Consider the following 19,894-nt stretch of genomic DNA (forward strand, 5'->3'; position numbering starts at 1 on the left):
AAAGTTTCTTTTCCAAAACACTTGTTCAAAAACATGTATCTCAACCAGGTTTGTTTCCAAACCCTCTGTATTTTCCAGGTTCCGCTTAAAACATTAGTCTTCTATAGCATGTGATATTGCTTCTATAGCCACTTGAGAAAGGAAATCTATTGAGGTTAGAGACTACAACTTTTTTGAAAATTCTAAGATAATTTAATTCTCCCAGCTTCATCTTCATCACCTTTCAGCAGCTGTCAAAATGTTTTGCCTCATGGAAACACTAACATTTCTCAATCCCAAGTCCTAAATTATGATTCAGACATCTTCCACAGTGCCTAAGTCACAACTAAAAAAATGGATTTTTAATGATGGGTGTTAATTTTTTCAGGCTACTAGAGTAACACTTATAGCATCACAAGATAGCTTTGTTCCCTGGAAATACCTGAAGCCTTGGGGAGAGAAGGATCCCTGGAGATCCATCAGCAGGAAGCACAGTACACAACAACAAAGCCATGCTATGGTGTCTGAATGTCACGCAGCAAGCAGAGACCCATAACAGCTCACTGACAGGTGCTTTCATAGCTAGCCCTTACTGACTGTGACTCAGTGCAAATACAGAAGTTAATTAAATAACTTTCCCATGTTCACACAGCAACTGGTGACACCAGGAATTCAGTGTAGGCAGCTGATTCTAGGACGCTTGTCCTTTGACACTCTGCTGAACCATTTCTCAGAACCACAATATTCCATGTCATCATTCATAGAAACAAAGCACCATGATCATTGCATGTGATCGAGGAAAGTCTTTAGCCATGTCTGTAGACATGATGCCATTTTCTGCTGATACTGGTAAAATATGATGACTAGTCTCAGTATATTAATTTTGGTGTAACTGCAGATGAGAAAATCAGAAATCCATTTCCTTCAACTGTTGAAAGTTACTGTTAGTCAGCTTTCTATCACTGTGACAAAATACCTGACATAAACAACTTATAAGAAGGAAAGATTTATTGATTCATACTTTTAGAGGCTTCAGTTCAGTCATTTGGCCCTGTTGCTTTGGCTCTGTGGAGGGACAGTGCCTCATGGCAGGAGCACGCAGTGGAGGATCCCTGTTCATATCATGACAGCCAGGAGGCAGAGAGAGACGAAGGAGCAGGGTCCCAATATCCCCTTCTAGAGCACATACCCAGTGACCTAACTTCCTTCCTCTAGGCCACACCTCTTAGAGGTTCCACCACCTTCCAATAATGTCACAGGCTGGCAACCAAGCCTTCACCCTGTGGGCCTTTGAGAGACACTTTAAATTCACACTATGGCAATTACTTATTGAAAAAATAGTGGACATTACTCAGTTATTGATTATCTTGTCAGTCTATCATAGAATTATAGAACAATGGATTTGGAATGGACTTGAGATATCATCTAGCAATTGAATCTAGAAATAGGAGGTTAACATTTTCAGTGATAAACAAGGTTATTTCCTCCTATTTTATTTTTATTTATTATTATTGTTGTTGTTGTTGTTATAGTGCTGCAGATGGAACCCAAGCCCTCATGCATACTAAGCAAATGTTCTACCAGTGAGCTCTGTAGCCAGCCTTGTCTTCCTATTGGAAATACTTACAGCATCTTGTTTAAATCTTTCCTCATTCATTACAGTTGGTGCATAAACCCTGTCCTCCTCACTGAAGGGGAGGATCCATCAGCCTTCTTCTCTTTTATGTACTGCTTTATCTTTTGTGCCTAACATTCTTCCTATACACAGGGAGGTCCTCCACAGATATCTATTACTGGCCTACTGAGTAATTCTCTGACTCACCCAAGGCAGACACTGCACCAAGTTTGCTTCACGCCCATCTATGGGAGATGCTGTGGCATCCATTGCTGTTTAATGGACAAGAGCCAGGAACCAGAGCCAGGGTCTGTATCCTGGCTCTACCACTCCTTTGCTCTGTGGCCTTGGGAGACTTAGAAAAGCTCTATCAGCCTTAGTTTATTCATCAATTAAATGAGGATAATAATAATAGTACTATACTTCCCTCAAGTTGTTCTAAGGCAAAAATTAGAGATTTACTGCAAGCATTCCTTGAGATCAACATACAATGTAATGTGCTGTCTTTCTACATCCCACTCCCTACTGAGTAGCAGAACAGTGATGCCCAGGGTTGTCACCTTGAGAGGTGGCCATCCTTGTTCTAAGCAGTGAAAATTAGAGGACTGGTGTATACCAGAAACTCAATGCTTTGGTTGTCCAGAAATGTTTTCTAAAATCTCTTCTCTCCAACTAAACTTACAAATCAATTTATGGAGCCCAGATGCTTTCATAGAGTTTGCAAAGTCATTCAATATCCAACCTCTGCTTGACCTTGAGCTGTGTTCTTCAGCCTTCCTTCCCAACACCCTCCACTTTATTCATTCAGAAGTTGTTCTTGGAAAACACCAGATTCTCTCTCCCCTCCATTCCATTTTACATGTTGTTCCCTCAGCCTAGCACATGCTTCATTAGCCTTAGGTCTCAGCAGTGCCATCGCTTCCTCCTGAAAGTTCTCCCCAATTTCCTGAGACTTGATGGCCCCATGCCTCTCATCATTGCAGGCATCCCTCCACATTGTAAGCTGCTTGTTAGCTTGTCTCTACCCATTCCGGTCTGTGAGTCCAGCACTGTGCCATTTACCTCCATATCCCCTAGCTTAGCAAGTGCTTAATAAGTAAGTATTTACTGAATTCATGAGTTTCCTAATGAATAAAGAGTACAGTCAAATTCAGTTTTTCCTTTCATTATAGTATGGACATGGGCAAATAGCACATTTCTTTATTAAAATTTTTTTATTCACCTGAAGATAATAATTGAGTTTTCTTCTGTACCTAAATGACCACAGTTGAGAGCCTCTTTGGAGGTTCTAGCAGGGTTCATATACCCCTGACAAAAGAACTGGCCTCCTCTAGTGGGAAGGTCATCCTCTTCAGTGGAGCACATGCATTGGAAGGGCTATACCTGGAGTGGTGAGAAAGGAAGGGGACACCTACTTGGCCAGCCAGTTTGGCCAAATCAACCTTGCCAATCAGTGGAGTGTCAGGTGTTACAGCCAGATCACCCTCACATCTGCTAAACAGCCAAAGACGAACTTTGTGTTTTGCTCAGTGCAAGATAAGTTCTAAAGTCATTCACTAATTTGGCCCAATGCAAGAAGCTCCTGCATGTTTAGATTCTAATTTATTACTATTGGTTTTAAAAAATAAATATGTAATGCTTATTTGGGCTGACTAGAGTATTTTTAGAGATGCAATTATTTATTCTAGAATTCTTATGTCCGTGGCATGGTGCAACATACTGGGGCAGAGACAAGAAAAGGAAGATAACCAATAGGTCCTGCTTCCCTGATCTTCCCCTAGGTGAGGAGACAAGTTTACCAGAAACACAGAGCCCTGTAAGAGACACTGTTGATCCTTATGCATTCTTAAGAAATAAACAAAACAAAATGAATATAACTTCTCAGAGATGAAAGAAACTGGCTCCAAGATGACATGAATTGGCAACTGACACATAAGAGGTAGGGGCACATCCAGAACTTGAGCCACCAGTGTCTGGTCCAAGTCCAGTTTGGTCTCTGCTGGACCATGCCATTGTCCGTGTGCCTGTGCCAACTCTTAAATATCCAGGTGACAGGCCAGGCCAGGCCAAGAAACACTGCGAGTTCATAGGGATGGCACCCAGGAGAAACCACCCCTTCAAAGCCTGGGGGCAGGTCATCCTGTAATGCTCAGGACATAGTGGGACACAGTTTGACATCCCATTTCCTGATGAATGGATCATTCCCTCTCAAACATTTTGCTAGAGGACTATTTCAAAAAGTTTTCCATCCTAATATGCAAACCAAAAAATTCAAAGTGACAATTTAGCAAGACATGGGAATTTTGGCTTTTCCTTCAGTTTTTGCTTTCCACCAAATCAAAGTTCACATTAAGAAGAGTAAATTAGTATCAGGGGGACCATTAGTTTGTTTACCCAGCATAAAATTACATCCTCTGTAAACGGGAATATCAAATAGCATAAAAAGCTGGAGTGATTTACATTTTCTTTTTGATTACAGGATTGCATCCACTGTACTCAAGGAAGGAAAATCTCTCCCATTTAGCTTTTGAAGATCAAAGAGGCCATTAAATATGCCATATTACCAGCATTTTTTTTTTCTTTTTTGGTTAAGACTAGAGGATACTTTACAAATTGAGATTGTCATGGAGAAAAGGGAGGACTTTATTTGGGGTCATCTGCACGCATTAAGAACTAGTTCTTCCCACTGGCAAGACCTTATGCTTAACCTTTCATTCAGATAGGGCCATCCTATAGCATCAAGTACACACTGACATGTCTACTGAGTTTTGTGGGCACAGACCTGACAAGGAAGAGACTATGAACCTTTCAGTGAGTCGCATTCTGATTCTAAGATATGGTGATCTTTCTATAATCCACAATATGATATGGAAAGCAAAATTACTGAGAAGAAGGATAAACCTACGTAGATATTAAATTGAGATAAATTCTGGCTTTCCTCCCAAAGGGAGGAGGCTAAGACAAATGATGTCTAGGCAACAATCCATATTTCCCTTCCTAGATGAATAGCCAAATGTGTGCATTACCAGCTAAATTATGATTTTATCTTTACTAGCTGAAATACTGGATCATTTTTGTGTATATAAGTGAGTGTTCTCTGAACAATAGTGATTTATTGCTTAATGTGGAAGACATTTTGTTTTCAGGCATTTAGAATTGTCTTCCATTTTTATTCCATATTTCAATGAAATTGAGTAATTAAGACCTTTTTGTGCTTATGTGTAGTGCATGGTTCTAATCTGAGCCTGAGATATATCTTTAACATATACACAGTAAGAAGGAAATTAGAGGAGAAAGATTGAGATTAATTTCAAATGAAATGATCAACTGAATACAGTGAGTGAATTATCTGGACTAAGGACTTGCCATTTCTTTTCTGCTTTGGGCAGCCAACAACCTATAGAAGACAAATACTCAGACCTCCGCTATGACCCAAATTGGAAGAACAAGAAGGAAGAAGGGCAGTTGTTGAGGGTGGAAGCATTGCCAGAGTCTGCAGCCAGTTCTTCAGAAAATCTGCCCTTGGATCCACTCTACCCTTCCAAGGAGACTTCAATGGAACTCTCAGAGGGGAAAGGCAAACAGAGAAAGAGCTCTCAGAGCGAAACTTCCTTACTTGGAAGTGAATTTTTAAGCCCAAACTATGAGAGTGGTGCCCAACACAAAGAGCCATTTTCAGAGCTAAGCAGTAGTGATATGGAGGAGAAGTCAAGCAAACTCTCTCAGTACCTGAAGAGTTCAAGTTCACATAGCGAGGTTTTCCTGCCAGGATCACGTGGCCCTCGGAGAAGGAAGTCCAAGCAATATTTTGTGGAAAAAAATAAGCTGACTTTGGGATTACCCTCTCCTAAAACAGACTCGTATCTTCAACTTCACAACAGAAAAAGGGGGGAAACTCACCCAGAGCAGGTATGTAGTAGCTACTTAAGCTTCTCTTCTGGAAACACCAAACTGGAATTTGCATTTGTTTTCAGTGGCTGGCTATACCTGCTTTGGGCATGATGAGGTCATTGTACCAACTTGGGGGTTAACAAACCTTCCATACTACATTCTGTATGCTGCCCATGCTCCTAGAGTGAGGGGACTTATTCTGCAGATTCTTAAAAGCAAAACAAAGCCCTCAGTGGTTTATAGACTAGGGGAGTGGTTCTCAGCCTTGGCTTCACATGGGAATCACCTGGAGTATTTTCAAAATACTGAGTCCTAGGCTAACAACTGAAATCCTAATGAAATTCACCTGGACAGTGCTGCTCTAGCACTCCCTAGGTGATCCTAATGTTTAGCCAAGACTGAGAATCGCTAGTCTAGAGCAGTGGCTTTCAAATACTAGTATATATCAGAGTCATCTGGGAGACTTGATAAAGCAGATTGCTGCTGTGTCCCATAGGATAACCAGTGTTGACAAGAATTAAGTAAATATTTCAAAATAGATAGTAGAGAGGATTTTGAATGTTCCTGCTATAGTTTGGATCAGAAATGTCCTTCAAAGGCCCCAAATGCTTAGTCTCCAGCTTAGCTTTATTGGGAGAGAGTGGAAACTAGGCGAGGTCTAGTGGGAGGTATCCTGGTAACAAGGGGACATATCCTTTAAAAGAACAGTCCCTGCCCTTTTCTCTTTGTCTCTTTTGCTTCCTGTCTACCATGAGAAGAGCAACTTTGTTCTATCATATGCCCTATGTCATGCTATGCTTCTCAAAAGCAACAGGGTCGATCAATCGTGGACTGAAACCTCAGAAACTGTGAGCCAAAATAAGTCTGTCTTTATTATAAATTGATTATCTCGGGTATTTTGTTACAGCAACAGAAAACTGACTAACACTGTTTCCAATATAGAGAAATAAATATCAGAGCGATACCAGTTACCCTTAACTGAATATTACACATCATACCTGTACAATATCATTAACTTCAGCTTTATTTGTTTTGTTTTGTTTTTACATTTATTTTATTTGTATATTTTTATGTGGTGCCAGGGATCAAACTCAGTGCCTCATGCATGCTAAGCAAGTGCTCTGCCCACTGAGCCAGGCCACAACCCTCAGCTTTATTTGTAACAGCAAAAGATTGGAAGTCATCCAAAGTATCTGTCAATTGGAAAGTAGTTAACTTATGGTACATCCACACAAAAAAGTATACTCTAGCTGTCAAAAAAAATGAGATTATCTTCCATCAACTCTTATAAGTAATTTAACAAGATTTGTTATTAAGAAAAATTCAAGGTGTAGAACAGTGTGTGCAGTATTTTTTCCACATTTTTGTCAGTGCATCATAGTTGTACATATTGATGAGATTTGTTTTACATATTTATACATGCACACAGTATAACAATATAATTTGGCCAATACCACTCTCCAGCATATGTACAATATTTAAAAATTAGAGAAGAAAAATATATGTCTATTTGCTTGACATTTATAACAACTTGTCGAAGACTATATAAGTAGGTGGTTAAGTGCAATGGGTTGAGTGGGACTGCCTGGGAACACAGCTTTTCAATTTATAACTTTCAAATCGCTTATTTTTCAACCATATCTATGTGCAAACTTTTAAAAATTAAATAGAAAAATAACAGTAAAAATAGGGAAAGAAGCTTTTACAATACACAATTTTGTAGTAACCCAAATAGCATCACATCCCCTGACTGCATTGGATCGACCCATCTTGCATTTTTGATTATACACCAGGGCTCCAAACACAACTGCTGACGTTTAAATTCAGTTGTTCCAGTCTTTTTGCTGTTTTTATAGATCTCTTGATTATACACTAAAATGCACTTTGATGCTAATAACTACAATAAAAATGAATAAATAAAATGCACTTTGAATACACAATAAGATCTCCAGCACACAATGTGTGAAGCAAGGAACTGAGATGAAAAGCTACACACACTAGAGGGCACCTGAGCATCATGGTCAGGCAATAACTGCTGGTGAATATTCAGTGCTTGCTTTTATTCCTGATTTGTTCAGTAGCCAAAAGTTATTTGTCTGAAACTCATTAGTATCTGAGTCAATTTGTGACCTACCATTAAAGGAAATTGTGTTTTGAAAAATGAACTACCCTTCTATCTTGATTCTAATATGACTTTGAAGATGAAGGTGAAATTTAGTATGGGTTTAGAAGAGATGTAAGTGCTTTATGCGTGTTATTTGGCTCTTTCCTAGTAATTTCTTGGAAATTACAGATATTTTACAAATGTTAATATAGAAAGGTTATTCAATCACCTATAGTCTTCAAGACAATATAAAGCCATAAATAGAATTCGTTATCCAGATCCACTATCCATTCTGCAGATCAACACACCTTTGTGGCTGTTACTAAGATAGCAGGTCAGTCAGTCATCAAATATTTTCTGAGGACCAGCTATGTGCTAGGTTCTCTTCTCAGTGCTAGGGATGTTACAGAAAATGTAGCATGCAGCCGTCCTGACAGGAACTTACATTTCAGTCATGTGACATAAGAAACGTGTGATCAAATAATTTCAGTTATCGATCACACCTCCAAGGAGCCTGAGTAAACGTTATTTAATAAGCAATGTGTGGAGTATAACCTGGGATAATTAGCTAGGTGCTTGGGGAGGGCTTTTCTGTGGACACCTCATTCAAGTTGAGATGTGGAAGGAGGAGAAATGGAAAAGCATGCAAGGTCTGAGAAGAGCTGTGCTTTGCCCCACTGAGGCCGTAGGGAGCATTCTCACATAGCGAGAACCCAACTATGTGGGAGTAAAAGTAAAACCAAAACAAAAGTACTGGTTGGCAGGGCTGGGGTTGTGGCTCTGTGGTAAAGTGGTTGCCTAGCATACATGAGGCACTGGGTTCGATTCTCAGCACCATATACAAATATTAAAAAATAAAGATTCATCAACAACTAAAAAAAATCTTTTAAAAAAAGTTTTGGTTGGGGTATCAGAAATCAAGGATTAAATTCTAGGTTCTCAGACTGTCCCTTACTAGATATTTGAACAAGAAACTCTATAAACCTGACCTTCCTCATTTATTGCAAGGCGTCAGTTTCTTCCTTGGATGACCATTTGAAGAATCTATATACAGCAGACCCTCACTGAATGGGATCTACCTCTACCACTAGGCATTCCTTAGGCATGAGAAAGAAAAAGAACCTATCTAGTGCATAGGACCTTCTAAAAGAAAAAGAACCTACCCAGTGCACAGGTCCTTCTAAACAGCTTTTTCTTTTTTCAGGCTACAGAACCTCAAAATAAGAGTTATATATCTTCAAATAGAACAAAGACAAAATATGCCTTTTGTCCAAAAAAAAAAAAAAAAAAGTGGGAGGGAGAGATAACATCTGTATTTTCCAGTAGCCCATCCAATGGTGTGACTCCTCAAAAACTGTCCTCAAAGGGGATCTGTCTGGGCACACCTCCCACTTGCTGTGCTATCTCCTGAGGGTCCCCAATCAATCAAACGCTGTCTCATAGATTACAGAACTCTATGATCTCATAGCCAACTAATTGGCATATTTCTTTGCTGATTCCTCAGATACAGTTTCATATATTGATCCTTCATGATAAATTACTTCTGAATAACTTCTATTTATCTAGTGTCTAGTACATTGGTTTGAAGTATGGTTTTATATCTTAATTCTTTCAACACTTGCCCCTCCCTTCTGGATTCTCCTCTGCCTTCCCAGAGCTCATCTTGGGTACGAATCTGATGGTATCTATATACTGCTTAATGTGACTTGCTGTTATCTTCAAGATAAAATTTAAACTCTCAGAGTGGTAAAAAGGCACTTTATGACTCAGCCACACCTACCTTTTTTCTTTTCTCTCTCTCTCTCTCTCTCTCTCTCTCTCTCTCTCTCTCTCTCTCTTTTGGTAGCTTCATGGTTTATTTTTTAAAATCACTCTGTAACTCTAAGTCATAGTGCTGACTTAACACGTACTTTTTTTTTTAACACGTACTTATTGAATCAGTTTTTAGGAAAATAGGATAGAAGCATTATATTCAGGGAATTCTTTTCTTTCCCTTCTGTCTAGGAAAGATATTGTATAGTTACTTTGATGTTGCTTTTAAAAAATAATTTTTGGCTCTTATGAAAGATAACTATGGTTTAGCAAGGAAAATTCACTGGATTCAGAATTCAAGAAACTAGATGTGAGTGCTGGTTAGCCTCATCCTTTGTCCCTCCCTCCCTTGCATCCTGTGCTCCAGCCATTCTCTGGTAGCTCACAGTTTCCTGCCTTGTTTGCTTGGGAAAACCTTACATTCCTTTTGAGATTCATCTCGAATGTCTCTGCCTTTATGGAGACTTTGAATACCCTCCCTTGCAACTGAGCATCAACCACAGAACTCACAACGCCACACTGCACAGTTTCCTGTGGGCGTTTGTATATCTTTATATGAGCTCCCTAAAGTTATGGCCCAATTGATCTCTAACTCCCCAGAGGTTGGCACATAGTAATCACTATTTAAATAGTTAATGAAGAAATGTAATTTTTAAATACCTCTTCCTTGATTCAAAATTTTTAATGTTTTTAAAATGAAAAAAAAAAGACTAACATGTGCTTGTGTTGTTGACTTAACCCTGGAATTTGAAATCAAAAGATCCCATTCAAACCCCATTATTGTTGGAGCCATTTGTTACCTTTAGCAAATCACAAAATCTTGCTAAGCCTTATTTTTCTTCATTGACATGAACTTACAAATGTTTGCTTTCTACTACAGATTCAGAATTATTGGGATGATCAAATGAGAAACTATATATGGAAGCTTTTTACAGTCACATAGCCCTACATAAATATAAGTTGCATTTATTATTGAACATTTGGTTTGAATTTACAGTCTCTTACTGGATAAGATTACTACTTAAGTGATATATTGCACTTCTTTCCCAATTCATTCTGAATTTAGTAGAACCTTGGGTTGTCCATAAGGCCTTACCTTTATTTAAATTGGGATCATTTTGGTGATTGTATTTGGTTAGAAACATAAAGCTCCTTTTTATAGAAATCTTATTTTGGTAGTGCATTTGAGTTCCACCTCTCCTGTTACACTTGTAAAAAATGATTCTTCTCCAGAGCAGGAACTCTGTAGATGTTTGCAGATTGATAGATTTTCTTATTTTGCCCTGTGTGGCACCACAAGAGCACTTACTTAGGGAAGTATAATTTCAATTGAACTTTATGGTTTTTTTCAATAAAGACATTTCTTAAGGCATCTTTCTTGTGTGTGCTATTCAGCACTTAGTTGCTTAAACTACCAATTTGTATGATCTATAGAGTGACACTTCATTAATTCCACATTACTGAGGAGGGATCCATAAAAAGAAAACTTCCCATGTAACTAAAGCATGCCCTTTTGAAAATTGGAAATTTAACATAATTATTCATTTTTAAGGTTTAATCATTTTTAAGCTTCCTAAGTGTACCTGGTATACCTAATAATTCCGAGCTATCTTACACAGGGCATATTGCACTGTCCTGTAGTGAAGTCAGAAGCTGTGGTGATGCAAATGATTCTTTGCCTCTTAAATAACCCAGTCTGCCATGAGTCCATGGCCACTTTATGGTGTTGTCAGTGTATCTGTTCTTAAGGAGCTTTTGACCCTGTGGGGAGCAAACATGTAAACAGTCAGTACCAAGTGAAAATTGCTATACAGGTTGAGCACCCCTAGTCTAAAAATTCAAAATCTGAAATGCTCCAAAATCCAAAACTTTTTGAGCACTGACAAGATGCTGCAGGTAGAAAATTCCATACTTCATGTGATGTGTCAGAGTCAAAATGCAGGTGCACTAAAAAGGTTGCATAAAATTACCTTTATGCCATGTGTATAATGGTATGGAAAACATAAATAAATTTATGAAAAACGTAAGGAACTCAGAAAACAAAGTGCCCATCTCTGTCCAGGGAAATCAGAGAACTTCCCAGAAGAGACAATCATGGAACTGATTCTTTAAAAAGAAGTAAATGTTAATAATGGAGGTAGCAGGGCTGGGGTTATGGCTCAGTGGTAGAGCGCCTGCCTGGCATGTGTGAGTCACTGGATTTGATCCTCAGCACCACACAAAAATAAATAAATAAAGCTATTGTGTCCATCTACAATTACTACTACTACTAATAATAATAATAATAGAGGTAGCAGTAGAGGAACTACAGGTAAAGGGACCACGTGTAGTGGTATAAAGTTGTGAAAGAGCACTATTTAATTGGAAAACTGCCAGTACCTCAGGAAACTCTGTACTGCTATTCTGAAACTAGTAGCTGCTTAATTAAATCAAATAAATTGGTCAGAGAAGACATGGGAATGTTAACAATATACCTTAACTATTGCATTATCACATAAACTATATGAGAACACATTGAATTCCTTTTTTTTTTTTTTTTTTGGTACCAGGGATTTCAACCCAGGTACTAGGTACCAGGTACTTAATCACTAAGCCACCTCCCAAGTCCTTTTGCTTTTTGAGACAGGGTCTCACTAAGTTGCTTAGGGCCTCACTAAATTGCTAAGACTGACTTTGAACTTGCCATCCTCCTGCCTCAGCCTCCTAAGCCGCTGGGATTACAGGTGTATGCCACTGTGCCTGATGAGTTCCCATTTTCTTTGCATCAGTTTGAGAACATCTATGTCTTCCAGGTTTGATTTCTCAAAAGCAAAGAACAAATTTAGGAAGCCTTTAGAAACAATGCAAAAGCATAGTCTCTTTGGATTTTTATGAATATTTCCCCTGATCTTTTACTTGTTTTCCTCCCTGCATTTTATTTTGCCATTTATTTTTATTGGGTCATTCTAGATCATTTAACTTATTTTTCACGAAAATCACACCTCTGTGTTCACATTCAGATTTCTCCAGATTACCTAATTTTTACATACAACAAGCATAATAGGAACACATAGGTTGGGAACAAATGTAAGACTCAACTAGTGGAAGCAGAAGTTCCAAGGTAACCTTAAGGAGCCCACGACCATGAGCATCTAGCCATGGGTACTGGTTGGGATAGTACCAAGAAAGATGGAAAAGTCCCTAATTCAATGAGTTAGTTAAGGAGAAATAGATACTGCTGAGGCTGATTGCGAGAATGGGGATGCAGGTATTTAGGGTAGAGAAATTGGTGCCTTTCACATAGATCCTTGTATGTCATTTAAAGGAAAAGCTTTCAAAATGAGATCCCCAGGCCAACAGCACCAATGCCACCTGGGAATTTATTAGCAGCACAAATTCTTGGCCCCATTCCAGACATCCTGAATCAGAAACTCAGGGTGAGGCCCAGCGATGTGTGTTTTAACAAGTTTTCCAAGTGATTCTAATAAAAACTTAAGCTTTAGAACCACCGTACTCAAGAGTTAATCTTTGCCTCTGATGATATGGAATCATTGAAGGATTTTAGTAAGGGAGAAATTTGAGTACTGTGTGTAAGCTGTGCAGTAAATGATTTTTTTTCTTTAAGTCTGTACCTTGATCATCATACTACATATTCTTGGTTTGTTCAGGAGGGTTCAAATTAATAGTGATCAACCTTGCTAAAAGTTACATGGGATATTTCTATAAATCTGATTGGCATTCTTGAAATGGCCAATTATTTCATTTTCTTAATATGTATTTATTTAAAGCTTATTTTATATATATCTCAAGCATTGACATGGTGCCTGGGGTCTATTACTGAATAAAACAGACCAAAGTCTTAGCCCTTGTGAAGCTAACTTCTGTTGGGAGGAGATGGGCAATAGATGAAATAGATAAATTGTGTATTAGTAGGAAGTAAGGAGAAAATGAAACAGAACTGGTAAGGATTACTGAAGTGGGGGAAAATTACAATTTAAATAAGTTATGAGGCAAGGTGTCCCTGAGAGGGTATAAAGGAGGTGAGAGAATATTCCATCAAGTAGGTAAAGCAGTTCCTGGAAGAGGGGACCAAAAATGCAGAGTTGAGAAGCTGAAAGACTAATGTGCCTGGGGTTCAATGAGCAAGGGGAAGAAGAACGGAAGACCAGGTCTCTGTTGCCACCTTATTTTATTGACAGTTCACTGCCAGGATTTAATATAAATCACAAATCTAACAAGATAAAAATAAGTAGCTATACAGTTGTCCGGTGTATCTGTGGAGAATTGGTTCCAGAACCTCTCATAGATAGCAAAATTTGAAAACGCTAAAATCCCATAAATAAAATAGTGTGTATTTGCATACAACCTTCACTTATTCTCACATATACTTCAAATCATCTTTACATTAATTCTGATACTTAATGGAATGTAAATAGTTTAGACTGTTATTCAGGAAATAATAACAAGAAAAAAGTCTGTATATGTTCAATATGGACCTAAATTCTGCCCCCCAATATTTTAAGTCCCCGGTTGATTGGATCCTGGGCTGTGGAATCTGTGTATGTGCACAGCCAATTATATGAATTCTGATGAAGGTGGAAAGTTCAGTGAGCAATGTGTGTTGAACTTGTCTTTCAGTCGTATTTATCAAGCATCTAATGACCAGGAATATCCAGAGCCACCAGGTGGCCGGGTAAGCAGCTCCCTTGGAGCTGTACAGTGTGGCCATCCTGCCTTCATGGAATTTCAAGTCCAGAAAGGAAATCCAACATGGATACCAGGATGACGCTTGTTACAAAGGGAAAAGTGTAGGGCTCAAGGCCACATGCTTGGTGCACCTATGCAGCTCCCTCTGGGATCAGGGAAGACTCCCTAGAAGAATCTACATTTCAGCCAGAGAAAGAATGGTGAATAGGGTGGTTCAGAATAAGGGAAGTAAAGGAAATTTCCAAACAAAGAATGGTGTGTGTGTAAACCCAGAGATGGTGGTGCGTGTGGCCCTTGGGCACAACTGAGACGTATCGGAGCAGGAGAGAGAAGAGAGTAGATGGGAGCCCGAGGCCACCTGGCCTTGTACACCTGTAAAGATTTGGGACATGATAAAGAATTGGAGTGTTTTTAAGCAGGTGACTGACAATTAATTTAGGGGTTTTAAAACTCAAATATCTTACACTGAAAACAAATGTAAAAAATAATATAACCAATGATTTCAGTGTCATCAAATTCTTGTTGAGTATGCACAGGCTAAACACATCAGGAATGTTCTATAGGAATGGAAAAAGGGGCCAAAGCAGAGCCCAAATATTTCATGTGTGTTGTCAGTAAATAACTAAATAATCCTAATCCCTCAAGAATTAAAGCATCTGTGCTAAAATCAGAGAGGCAGCCTGATAAATGGGAGAGTGCTTGTGTCACGGTGCTTCTGCCTGTTTTACGGATCACATATAAATACGGGCGGCAGCAGTGCCGACACTGGCAGGCATAAACTGAAAAGTAGCAAAATATTTTAGAAATAGGGCAGAGAAATAAATACTTGAGGTCACTCATTAGCCAGGTTAATAAAGAAATGCTCCCCAAATCTGATGATAGTGCCCAAAGAGAAGGATTACATAACAGATGTGTTGGAATGATGGTAAGCAAATACCATACTAAAAAATCAGACACTTGGGCGTATTTAATTTGGACACGTGCTAACTGTCAATACAATGCCTTCAAGGAATGAGCATAACAAAGAACCTAATAAATTAATGTGAGGCTCCTTGCTTTATGTAAATGTAAGATCAATAGTAAAAACAGAATATAAAGGGGAAGAAGGGGCAAAACCTCCAGTGACAGCAGAACTTAATATGGTTACTGATGCTTGTTTCAGTGTGTGTCTATGCAGATCACTAATTCACATACAGCTCCTGGTAAAGCATTAAATTTGTTTTCTGTGGCATGGTCTGATTCTCTAAGAACCTGAAGAGTTTCTTTGAGAGAGAAGTAGCAGCCCAGTCTAGCTCAGCTGTACTCAATCTCAGTTGCTTCCCTACCTACAAACCCTCACTTCAAAGCAAGGAACATAATGTACAATTTTTTAATGGCTCTAGACCCAGGCACTCAGACTCTCTGCTCTGCGCCTTACCTCAGTGTAAACACCTAATCAAGATTGCCTGCGCTTCAACAATAGCAGCCAAATGCAATTCGAGAACCACAAGCCTTTGAAGTCCTCCCTGCAAAGGCCGGTTTTCTAGTCTGGGATAATGACATGCCATGATTGCTGTCTTTGTTGTATCTTTTCAGTAGAGAAGCAATTATAGGCCCCAATTTAACAGAATAGACATTACACAGCTTATGATGCTCAAAATGCAATTTCATTTGATCATTTTCTCGATTTGATTGGTATTAATAGAATGGTTCACAAAAAAAAAAAAAATAGCTGGCAGAGGTTGTGTCCCATTCCACTTTCAAAGAGATAATGTAGAAGTATTCTTTACTTGCCCGGTGAGTCTCGCTGGGGTGATTCAGCCACTGAGTTCCACCAAAAGAGCCTGTGGAAGGGAATATTGCACATCCTTCCTTCTCTGGGAAAGGAAGCAGCAGACTCAGTGTTTTTAACATGTAAACTTTTCATCAGAACCACATCAGAGAGCCCATCATTGTCTATAGAGCAATTAAATATCCCAGTGATAAGCTGAAAGAACTAAACCCAAGTCCCCTTTATTTCTTAGGCATTTACACAAATGGGTGAATTGGCATCCTAGTGACAGATCTGTGGAACTGTTCAGCTTCTTGCTCACAGCTTCCAGAGATAGTTCACTGCCACTTGAGGTTGGAGAAGGATTACTTTCTCACCAACTTAGTCAGCCTGGTTAGATTTTTTTTTTACTCTCTTGACCTTCATTTCTCTCCAGGACACAGTTGATTTTTCTTTCTTAAATGAGTGAACTTTCTATTTAACATTGTGGTACTAATAGATCAAAACCTTTGTAAAAGCACCAGCAAATGTTGTAAAAACTAACCTTTTCCTGTCATTGGGTATTTCTGAACTAGCACTGTGAGAAGGACCAAGATGGAAACTTAAGAAATGGTACCTGACCTTGAGCGGTAGCATTTATTGTCCTAAACTTTTTGTTTCAGTGCAAATTAAACTTTTTCTTGATGTGAGGTTTCCCATTTACAGAGGAAGTTAATCACTGAAACCAATACTTACATATAAATGGTAAATAGATAAAGGCTGGTGATGGTGTAGATTTTTAAATACCGAGAGGTTGATAAAAAGTGGGAAGAATAAGAAGAAAACATTTTACTTTCACTTTTAATCAGAATTCCATGACCAAATAGTACATTTTTGTGGCCTATTTTAGGAATGAAAATTCAAGGAAAAACTATTTTTTCCCCACTTTCAGATCTACCGTTAAGCTTGTAAGCATCCACAGCGCCGAGTCACCTTACCTATTTACAGCGTGTATGTAAGTACAGTAATTGTGATAGCTATTTAATAGTAGAGAGAGTTTAGGGACAGATAAGGTGACACTCCGCAGAAATAAGATGTTGTCCCTTGTGCCACAGAGGCCACATAGAGTGGTCAGGAATGAGGTTATCTTCATTGACAAATATTTACTTTGATTTAATATTTAACAAATATTTTTTACCTCTTTCTTTATTGAGTGCTGTACTTTGTAAGCATGAGGTGAAAGTAAGCTGTAGGGAGGAAATTTTAACACAAGGCTGACAGACTCCATACCCCATGCCCTTTCCAGTCTCACTGCTGGCCACTTGTCACACTAGGCAGTCCAGCAGAGGAAATGTAACAGAAAAATGTCAAAGCATGGAGCCAAACTTAAGGATTAATTAATTACCTCAGTCCAGAAAAGCAGAGACTTGACAGCATTTACAGGCAAAGAACCAGAGAATGGCCACTCTGTGCTTCTCCAAAGAACAGAGGGACAGAAAATACGGAAAGATGTATTTCTGCTTGTGTAAGGAAGAGCCGGCGTTTGAGTTGCTCAGTGATGGGTTTGGGTTGCACAGTGAATACTGTGTTCATCTTGAATGAAGCAGAGGTCCCTTTCTCTTCCTCAACCCATGGTTGGTTGATTTTTAAACATGTCCTAGTCATGAAAAGTGGGTAATTCCCTCCAGGAGATAAGGCATGTATTGAGGCAGAAAGTGGATGACATCTACCAGGGTTGGTGCGGTGGCCTGTGTCTATAGTCCCAACTATTCAGGCAGCTGAAGCGGAAGGATCATTTTGAGCCCATGAGTTCAAGACCAGCCTGGGCAACACAGAAAGGCCTCATCTCAAAAAAAGAAAGAAAAGGAAAAAGTTTGCTTTCTGAACTATATTCTTGATGGCTAGAATTTATAAACACAAAGCCTTTTTTCTTATTTTAAAATAAGTAGCCAATGGAGGCAACAAAGGGCCCATCATTGAATAATTTGGGATCCGAAACCCCATGTGTCTGCCTTGCATCAGTTATTCCTAAGTCTGACTGCAAATTAGACAAATTTTCAGACCATTTCTTACTTTTTAAAATAACACATAGGGAACTTTAGAAATACACTGCTATCTGGAGCAACCCCCCAAACTTCCAGGTTAACTGGCTTGTGGGGGGACTAGGGCATTAGTAATTTTTAAACACTCCCTTGGTTTTCCTAATATCTAACTAAAGTTGACTTTAGAGACCACTGATCCACATCATTCAAATTCACTAAGTGGCAGAAGTACAAATTCTGCAGGTCTGGGAGGATATCTCTAATGAGTAAGTTAGCAAGTAATGCAAGTAAATGCAAGCTCTGGAATTAGGTAACCTGGCTGTTCTCCTTACTAGTTGTTGATCCTGGGCTATTTATTCAATCTCTCTGTACCTTAGTTTACTAATTTTCAAAAATTAGAGTAATAATAGTATATACCTGCCAGGGATGATGGTACACACCTGTAATCCTAGCAACTCAGGAGGCTGAGTCAGGAGGGTCTCAAGTAATAGGCTAGCCTGGGAAAACTAGCAAGTCCCCATCTCAAAATAAACAATAAAAATTAGTGAGTATGCATGGCACTTGCCTAGCATGTATAGAGCCCCCTGGGTTCAATCCCCAGTACCGCAAAAATAATAATTATAGTATTTGTCTGATAAGGTTGTTACAAGGAATAAATACATCCTATGTTAAAGGCTTAGGACAACTGCTGCCATACCATGAGCATTCTGTTGTTTTGTTAGATATTGTTATTTCTGTTGCTGTTGTCATCATTTTGGGAGTACAGATGTCCTGACAAAATTTATGATAGTGCAAAAGTATATGCTTACAGCTATTCTGTATTTTACTTTCAGTACAGTATTCCAAAAATTAGAAGAGATATACCAAAAACTACATGAGATATTCAACCCTTTATTGTAACATGGGCTTTGTTAGGTGATTTGACTCATCTGTAGGCTAATGTAAGTGTTCTGAGCATACTTAGAGGTAGATGAAACTGAACTCTGATGTTCAGTAGGTGAGGTACAATAAATGCATTTTCAATTTATGACAGGTTTTCGGAACACAACCACATTTTAAGTCAAGGAGCATCTGTGTAGTATTATTTCATCACAGTTCTGTTGATATGATCAAATGTTCCTTGCCAGTACCCTCTTCATGTATCTAGTCTAAAATTGGGTTTCCTGAGTATGCATGGCGTTTAAAGTAAAGGAGTAGTTTGACCTCAGAACACCAGTTTTCCCTCAATGCCTGCAAGAGAAAACATTTCCCTCAATGCCTGCAAGATTATTCCCATTTTTCTTGGGAATTATCCAGGTCCCTGAAAACTACAGAGGAATCCTTGAAATTAACTGAAAATAAAAAATCCAGCCCTGTCAGACCCTTCTAGAATGCACAGACGTGAGTCTCTTGACTAAACTAAAATGAACCCAGTTAACATGCTATGTATGTTTTACTCTCTCAGATCTACTACCCCATCAGAGTAACTGGCAAGACGTCTGTTCAGAATGCCAAAGAGATGGAAAATGCTGCCATCGATCCTGAGGACAAGTGGCATCAAAGAGCACAACAGTTAAAGGTTACTAACTAGATAGCATGTTAAGTGTGTTTCATGTGATACTACTGAATATAAGTCATGCTTTCACTGAGTTCTTGGGGGGATTTATTTTTTGCCTGAGAGTAGTTAGTTCACCACCATCCTTTATGGGGGAGACTGATGTGCCATTGGTTGGTCAGGCAGCCACCCCTACCTGTTTTACCAAAGGTTCTTTTTCTCAGATGATCATCCTATCACTCTTTAAACAGAGCTAAAGCTCTCACAGAAGGAAGTGCAGGGGGAAATGCAGAAAAATCAGGAAATCATGGTTCCAAAGTGTTGTCCAGTTCTGTGCTACCCCTTTATCTGGTTCCTTTGGGAGTTGGAAGTCACCCATTATCCCTAGGTGACTGGGTGCATGGGAGTCTTCAGAGCCTTATAAACCCTCTTTTGCAGAATGTGAAAGCTTACCAGCTGGTAATTTATCATGTGGACAACTTTTTAGGCCATGGGTTTTGTT

At 38.9% G+C, this 19,894-nt stretch overlaps 1 protein-coding gene across 10 annotated transcripts in view; it reads left to right on the forward strand.

Annotated features, from left to right (window-relative positions):
- Positions 1-19,894, forward strand: part of Jhy (junctional cadherin complex regulator) — an 82,514-nt gene that overhangs the window by 11,720 nt on the left and 50,900 nt on the right. For 8 of the 10 annotated variants that reach the window (XM_078047192.1, XM_078047185.1, XM_078047193.1 and 5 more), the window contains 2 exons: positions 4,984-5,503; positions 19,303-19,416. In XM_078047192.1, coding sequence (XP_077903318.1) covers positions 4,984-5,503; positions 19,303-19,416 — 634 coding nt within the window. The remainder of the gene's footprint in view (positions 1-4,983; positions 5,504-19,302; positions 19,417-19,894) is intronic. The other 2 variants (XM_078047189.1, XM_078047191.1) reach the window with 1 other exon arrangement.

This window comes from Ictidomys tridecemlineatus, chromosome 4 (genome assembly GCF_052094955.1).
Source record: "Ictidomys tridecemlineatus isolate mIctTri1 chromosome 4, mIctTri1.hap1, whole genome shotgun sequence".
Taxonomy (NCBI): domain Eukaryota; kingdom Metazoa; phylum Chordata; class Mammalia; order Rodentia; family Sciuridae; genus Ictidomys; species Ictidomys tridecemlineatus.